This window comes from Varanus komodoensis, unplaced genomic scaffold (assembly GCF_004798865.1).
Source record: "Varanus komodoensis strain SLA01 unplaced genomic scaffold, ASM479886v1 scaffold23, whole genome shotgun sequence".
In the NCBI taxonomy this organism is placed as follows: domain Eukaryota; kingdom Metazoa; phylum Chordata; class Lepidosauria; order Squamata; family Varanidae; genus Varanus; species Varanus komodoensis.
In genome coordinates, this window is record NW_025335627.1 from 17,265,359 (window position 1) to 17,273,425 (window position 8,067).

An 8,067-nucleotide genomic window follows, 5' to 3' on the forward strand; every position below is an offset into this window, starting at 1 on the left:
TAGTAGTGGCAGTAATATGATGGTATAATAATAATAAACAAACCTGTATCCCTATTTTAAAAGAACAAAGATATGCCTGGTCCATTAAAAGCTGAACCTGAGGTCACCTTCCCTGCATGTTGCCTGTTCTAAGAGAGGGCTAGGGCTTTGCAGAGTGCACTTGCTGCTCAAACGCGCACCCCACAGCATCTAGGAGAGCTCCAACAGCATATCTCGCAGTCCACACTAAAGCCTTCAGGTGAAGAGCACAGGTGCTCACAGATGGTGGTGGATCCTCACAAGCACACCAGTCCCATTCATCCCTCCCTTTCTCCTGCCATCGCTGGATTAAGCATGCCAATTTTCACTGCTGCAGGGTGAGGGACTTTTCAGGTCAACCTGGGTGAATAAGTAACTTAAGCCTTGGCTGCTGGAAAGAAAAGTATATCACCAGTTCAGTAAATGAGCATCAGCATGCGCATGCTGACCTTGTGCTAACAGTGCTGGAAATGGTGAATCTGCCCTGCCCCCTTCATTGTGATGATGAATACTACTTTGTGTATTCATATTTCCAATTGTGTAGCTGTTCACATTACTTGTATCACCTTATAATGTGGCTTTCCGCCTTACAGTGATCCTAATGGATCACAGGGATGATGATGATGATGATGATGATGATGATGATGATGATGATGATTATAACATTTCTATGCCGCCCCTTGCCGAAACCTCGGGGCGGCTTACAACATGATAAAATACATTGAAATACAATAGTACATAATAAATTACCATTAAATACAAAAATACAAAAAATACATTGATTTACAAATATAAAATTAAAATTATCAGTATAAAATAAAAATATAGGAGGAGAAAGAGAAGGAAGAAGAAGTTGCCCTGGCCAGATCATATGTTTTAACAATTGAAATGATGTTTAAATAAAAAGGTCTTTACCTGGCGCCGAAAAACCAGTAACGACGGTGCCAGGCGGACCTCTTTGGGGAGTGAATTCCATAGGTTGGGCGCCACCGCAGAGAAAGCCCTCCTCCGGGTACTTACTCTCCTAATTTCTTTCATGGAGGGTTCCTGGAGAAGGGACTCTCCCGCAGATCTCAAAGGGCGGTCGGGCATATACGAACGTAAGCGCTGGTTCAGGTAGCCAGGACCCAAGCCGTTTAGGGCTTTATAGGTCATAATCAACACCTTGAATTGGGCCCGGGCTTCAATGGGAAGCCAGTGAAGCTGACGGAGGACTGGAGTCATGTGAGCATAACGCCCCGTCCCCGTCAGCAACCTGGCAGCTCTATTTTGCACCAATTGAAGTGTTCGGACTGTCTTCAGGGGAAGCCCCACGTAAAGCGCGTTACAGAAGTCTAGGCAGGAAGTCACCAGCGCGTGTGTCACTGTCGCCAGGCAGTCGTACTCCAGGTAGGGGCGCAGCTGATTAATCAGCTGAAGCTGAAGGAAGGCGTTCCTCGCCACCGCTGTCACCTGAGCTTCCAAAGAAAGCTCCGGGTCGAGGAGTACTCCTAAGCTGCGGACCTTATCCCTAAGAGGGAGTGTTGCACCGTTCAGGACCAGGTCAAATGCACCCTCTCCGAAACCCGATCCGCCAACCAACAGGACCTCCGTCTTGTCTGGGTTGAGTTTCAGTTTATTGGCCCTCATCCATTCCCTTACCTCGGCCAAGCACCGGTTCAGCACAGCTACTGCCTCACCTGGATGAACTTGCCCTGACTTTATTATGCCCTGATACAACAAAACCAGGCCATTTTAATAGCAGGTTTTTTTTTCTCTGCCTTTAGCAACGTTCAACAGAAATGCCTGCTCCCCAAACCAGCTCAGCCATTCTCTTTGCATAATTGACTGCAATTCCAGTATCCATGAGCAAGGTAAGGATCATTTCCCAATTAAAAATGGTAAATTCTGATAAGAATGAAGAACTGCTAGGAAAAAGAAATGGCCAGCACCTGTAGATGACTCTGCCTGCCATTTGTATGGGTTTTCAATTTTCAGTTGCTCAAAACTAGGAACAATGCCCACATCGATAGACCTGTGCAAGAGTGTGGCCCCTGTGGCATTCTCTGTAACTGGTGCACACCCATCTTTTCAATACAAAAAGGGAAGTACTGGCAAAGTGCAAGCACTTTTATGATATTATTGTTATAGTTACTGTTCTTAAATAATAGCCCATATACTTCCTGAGATGTCCTCTGCAGTGGCCACCTTGGCAGAGAGGGTGACAAACAAATATGACTAATTATACTAGTTTTCAAGTTGGCACAAGATCTGCTTGTTTTTGCCAAAACCACTCAGGCAATGCATTGGGTTGTCTTCTGCCTGCTATGGCATAGTCTGTAAAGTACTCCTTTCCCAAAGAAAGGGGGGCAGTGAAGGTAGTGTGAATGAAGCAGAAGCCCAGATGGCTTCTGTGCCTCCCAATATATTCCGCAGAGTCTATTCCCTACCCCCCTTTAATTAACGGCACTTTGCACCTTCCCAAGAGGTGCTAAGTGCTGCAAGTTGAAGCCAATTAGCACCTCTTCCTAGGATTTGATTATGCCAAATAATACAGGGGCACTCCCCACTGTTGCTCTAAAAAGCCATGGGAGAAAACTATGCCCGTGTGTGCGTGCGTGCGCGCGCACATATATATCTTGTTGGCAGCTCTCCAGGTTTGCTACCTAGATTTTCAATTATCCTAGCAGGCTTTTCCCACCATTTTCCAAAGGACCAGATGTACTCCAGGTAGAACTCTGCATTATCAGAAGGACTGCAATGACGTGGCTGCAGCTCCACCAGTCTCCAAAAGCAACACTTCTTTTGGGGAGATTTTGTTTTCTCTGGGAAGACTGAGGTAGGGATTTAGAAGGGAGGTTTCCAGCATCCCCATCTATTGTGCACTTGGGCTGAGCCTGTTTGCTACAAAACACGGCACCGCAGCAGTGCTGTGCCTGCATGGATTTCAGTCTCCTCTCTGCAGCATGTGGGAAGACTAGGTGGGGTGGGAATGTGGCACACATCCTCAAGGCCTCTCGCCCCACCTTTACCCCTGCAACTTAAATAGACCTTGGAGGAAATTAATTTGGATTGGAGGAAATTAATTTGGATTGGAGGAAGGAAGTGTCATTCGTCTCTGATACCAGTTAATCACTCCCCAAAGACCCTCTCCAGATGTTTTGTGCTACCTTTCCCAAGCCTTCCTGACTACTGGCCAAGCTGGCTAGGGCTGATGGGAGTTCAAGTCCTAAACATTTGCGGGGGATTGGCGGGAGGGCTGCTTTATGTTACGAAGGAGTCGACCAGGCCCACAGCTTAAACACTGCAGGAAGGGGGACTGGACTGGGACGATGCCTGCTGAATGGTGCCCCACCCTACGCACCCCACGGCCAGGGGAAGCAGGCAGCACACACGTGGGCGACTTGTGATGTGCTAGGTGCTTGCTCTGTGACACAGAAAACTGCGAGACAGAAACAGCCTCCGTATCATCTGAAAGGCTCGGAGAAGGAAGGAAGCTGACCGGGAGGCCACGAGAGAGTGGCGCCCCCTGTGTGGATGGAATTCCCCCAAGGGGTTTGTTCGGCACCTACGCCGTTGCTTTGCAGGACCAGGGAAAAGCTATTCTTTTCTCCAGAGCGTTTTAGAGACTTCGTTCTAATTCTTTACGGCTGCTTTACTGACTTCTGTGCTGTTTTTTAAAATGTTGCATTGCATTCTTTTGCGTATTTGTATTGTGTTTTATATTTTGAACAGTTCGTATGGCATGTTAGACTTTTCAACTGTGTGAAATTCACCCCGTAAGCAGAAGCAATTGGTCGGATGAAAAGTAAGAGAAACGGGTAGGGCTAAAAACTTGCGTTTCACGCTGTGGAGGGCTGAAAAGCGCTCCATCCAAGGAGTTCCCACACTCGTCGCAAGGGCAGTGCTCAGATCAGCATCCAGCCATGCCTGAGCAGGACCATGACAAAGGTCCATCAATGGTGGTCGGCCTCATCCTTCTGGAAAGCCCCCGATCTGGGTAGGAAGGAAATAGGACGCCCCAACAGTTTCTCCGCCGCAGCTGAGAGTCCGGGATGCACTGCCTCTGACCTGGGGATCGATGGAGCTGGGCTGTCCTCTCCGCCGCGCAGGTTTCCAGTCCCATTGTAGCCCGGGCGAGCCTCCGCGCCGCGGGCCCGCGCTCTGCCGGGCAAGGCTCCCGGCCCCGAGCGTCGCTTCTTTCTGCAGGGGAGAAGAGGGGGAGGGTCCGCGGCCGATCTCCAGCATGGTGGGCGGGTCCGGGGGCGGACTCACCGCCAATGCATTACAGCGCAGGTGGCTCCGGCTGGGCGCTCCATTCGCCGGCGGTGGCGCTTCTCAGGCTCCGAGCGTCGCGTCGGCAGAGCGGGGCAGCCGAGCCTTGGGCTGCAGCCACGCGGGGCCGGCTTTCTCGGGAGCCCCGGCGTGGAGTGCGCCAGCGGCAGAGGCAGCTTCTTCGATCCAGTGCTGGCTCACGTGCCCCGGCGGTGGAGCCGGCAGGAGCTCGCTGGGGGCTTACTCCGGCTGGACGCGGCTGAAGCCAGATCGCCATGGAGGCTCAGCTCCGTCTCCACGCGGCCAGCACCTTAGCGCGGCCAGCCGTCCCCATGGCGCTCCAGGCGGCACCCAGCCCTCCCCGCTGACCAACTTTTCTCAGGCGAAAGTCGAGGAGATCGGGCCGAGAAGGCCGGCTCTCCTTCCAGTCGGCCTCCAGGCGCTTGCATGGCTTGCCTGGGCCCGATCCAAGGCCGCGCCGCGCCGCCCGGGTTTGCCCCGGCGGGACTTTTGGACCCTGCAGCCAAGCGAGTTTAAGAACAACCACAACAAACTTTTCCTGCTGCGACGCCAGCCCTTGTTCCTGCTTCTGAGCCGCCGAGCAGAGAGAGAACGAGCCCAACATGAAGCTGAGGCGCCTCGGGGTTGGTCCGTCATGGAGTTCGCCTTGTTTTGCTTTGCCGGGTTTTATCCGCCTCGAGGCACCTGCCCGGCGAGAGACCCGAAGCGTCCGGGACGGTTTGAACTGGCGCGCTCGCATCTGAGGACTTGCGATTCCTAAGAAAGGGACGGGACTAGTTTGGGGGATGCCCGACCATGTGTGCCTTGCAAGTGCTCTGGGGCCACGCTCGCCGCAGCCGCGCCTCCTCCTTCCCTGCAATCAGTGGTAAGAACTAACCAAGCAAAGCGAAAACGCGGACGGGGCCAGAGGAGACGGCAGCCGTGACCCTTGGCCGCTCGCTCGCTCGCTCGCTCGCGCCGCTCCTCGCCATGGCTGGCCTTCGTTCCAGCCTGCGAGGGGCTTTGTTGAGCCTGTTGCTCTTCTTGCTGAAGGCCCCCGCTCCCGCGCCGGCTGCCTCCAAAGCCATCGTTTGCCAGGAGATCACCGTGCCCATGTGCAAGGGCATCGGCTACAATTTGACGTACATGCCGAACCAGTTCAACCATGACACGCAAGACGAAGCCGGCCTGGAGGTTCACCAGTTCTGGCCCCTGGTGGAGATTCAGTGCTCTCCCGATCTGAAGTTTTTCCTGTGCAGCATGTACACCCCCATCTGCCTGCTGGACTACGCCAAGCCGCTGCCGCCCTGCAGGTCGGTCTGTGAGAGGGCCAAGGCTGGTTGCTCTCCCCTGATGAGGCAGTATGGCTTTGCGTGGCCTGAGAGGATGAACTGTGACAAGCTGCCGCTCCTGGGAGATGCTGAGATGCTGTGCATGGATTACAACCGGACGGAGGCCACCACCGCACTGCCCCCGTTTTTCACCAAACCCACTCGCTCCTCCAAGGGTGCCCACAAAAACCTCACCCCGCTAAGCAGTGGTGACTGCAAGAGAGTGTGCGAGTGCAAGGAGCCCTTGGTTGTCATCTCCAAAGAAACCCACCCCCTCTACAACAAGATCGAGACAGGCCACGTACGCAACTGTGCCATCCCTTGCTTCCAGCCCTACTTCACCCAGCACGAGAAGACTTTTGCCACCTTCTGGATAGGCCTGTGGTCTGTCCTCTGCTTCATCTCCACCTTCACCACAGTGGCCACCTTTCTAATTGACATGGAGAGGTTCAGGTACCCGGAGCGCCCCATCATCTTCTTGTCTGCCTGCTACCTCTTCGTGTCCATTGGCTACATCATCCGGCTGGTTGTGGGCCATGCCAACGTAGCCTGCAATGCAGATTACAACCATATCCACTATGAGACCACGGGGCCTGCTCTGTGCACGGTGGTCTTCCTCCTGATCTACTTCTTCGGCATGGCCAGCTCCATCTGGTGGGTGATCTTGTCTCTCACCTGGTTCCTGGCTGCTGGCATGAAATGGGGGAATGAGGCCATTGCTGGCTACTCACAGTATTTCCACATGGCAGCTTGGCTCATTCCCAGCGTCAAGTCCATCGCTGTGCTGGCCCTGAGCTCGGTTGATGGTGACCCAGTGGCTGGCATCTGTTACGTGGGGAATCAGAACCTTGACAAGCTGAGGGGCTTCGTGCTGGCCCCGCTGGTGGTGTACCTCTTCACTGGGACCATGTTTCTGCTGGCAGGTTTTGTGTCCCTCTTCAGGATTCGGAGCGTCATCAAGCAAGGAGGCACAAAAACGGACAAGCTGGAGAAGCTGATGATCCGCATCGGCATCTTCACGGTGCTTTATACCGTCCCGGCAACCATCGTGGTGTCCTGCTACATCTATGAGCAGCACTACAGAGAGATGTGGGAGGTCGCTCTGAACTGCTCCTGCCCCGGGGACAAGAGCAAGCCCAAGCCCGACTACGCAGTCTTCATGCTGAAGTACTTCATGTGCCTGGTGGTGGGGATCACCTCTGGAGTCTGGATCTGGTCTGGCAAGACCCTTGAGTCCTGGAAGCGGTTTACAGGGCGATGCTGCCAGCGGGGAAAGCCCCCTAGCATGGCCATGTACAGTGAAGCAAACACCGCTCTGACTGCCAGGACAGGGCTGCCCAGTTCCGCTTCCTACCACAAACAAGCCCCTCTGTCCCATGCATAACACTGAAAAAAGCACCTTGCTTGCCATGGTTGGGAGCAGGTAAGTGGGTGGTGAAGCTCCCGACTGGCAGAGGTTTGGGAACAACCTTGGAGCTTTCTGTCTGCTCTGGAACTGCTTGCTTCACCTCCAGCTCTGAAAGGAGGTGCTTGTGTTTTGCCCACATTTCAAGATTGCTGTATTTACCAATGTCACAATGCACCCTTGTGTGAGATTTCCTTCCCCCTTGAAGAACGGGGAGTGAAGCTTTCTGCAACCTTGCATTCTCCAATTACGTTCACCTACAGCTCTCATCATCGCCTTACCAGCAAAGCTGTGCTGGTCAAGGATGATGGGAGTGGTGTCTCCACACATTTGAAAAATGCCAAGTTGGGGAACGCTGGTGGCATAATATTTAGAGCCAGAAGCTACGTTAGATGGGAGGATCTCTAGGCACTGTTTTGATTTTTATGTGAAGAATGCAGCAGTTGTGAATGAAAGATGGGAAGAGGAGCTGCTTAACCTTTTTCTTTCCTGCTATATCTACTCAGTATGATGCCCTAACTGTTTCTCTCCATCTTTTGACATATTCTTGGGAAAGCAGCTCAGGGTGGATGACTGTGCACAGACAAATGTCTGGAAGGGAAAGGGTTAAGCAGCCCCTCCTCACCTGCCCTTTTCAGGGGACCAGCAGGGCCACCCACTACATGTCTGATCAGAAATAAGCCCTGTTGAGTTGACTGGAACTTATTCCCAGGTCAGTGGCTGGGATTGCAACCCACTCGTGTATTGTCTCCCATGTAGCAGTGAGCTTGGCCTCCCAAATTGAGAAAGGCGTGTTTTGAGTCCTTTCCACTAGGCTGAACTGGGGATGTGTGTGGTCAGACATAAAATATGCCTGTGTCATTTCACACATGCTACTGATGTTTGAAATATAAAGAATCCATTTGGAGGGAGGATCTCCTTTAAAATTGATGGTTGTGGAGTTAACGCCTGACCAGAGCCCAGTTTCAGGTTTTATTTTTGGATGGTAGAACTCTACCATCATCACTTTTGACTGTTGCCTCTGCCAAATTGAATGCCACACAGTCTCATCAAGGCTGT

At 52.6% G+C, this 8,067-nt stretch overlaps 1 protein-coding gene across 1 annotated transcript; it reads left to right on the forward strand.

The window, feature by feature from the left end:
* Nucleotides 1-5,181: 5,181 nt before the first annotated feature.
* On the forward strand, nucleotides 5,182-7,173 carry FZD5 (frizzled class receptor 5). The gene has a single exon (XM_044432078.1). The coding sequence runs from the start codon at nucleotides 5,263-5,265 to the stop codon at nucleotides 6,985-6,987; it is 1,725 nt and encodes a 574-aa protein (XP_044288013.1). The 5' UTR covers nucleotides 5,182-5,262; the 3' UTR covers nucleotides 6,988-7,173.
* Nucleotides 7,174-8,067: the final 894 nt, after the last annotated feature.

Coding starts and splice junctions, on each gene's coding strand:
- FZD5 (XM_044432078.1), top strand. CDS start 5,263: ATGGCTGGCCTTCGTTCCAGCCTGCGAGGGGCTTTGTTGAGCCTGTTG.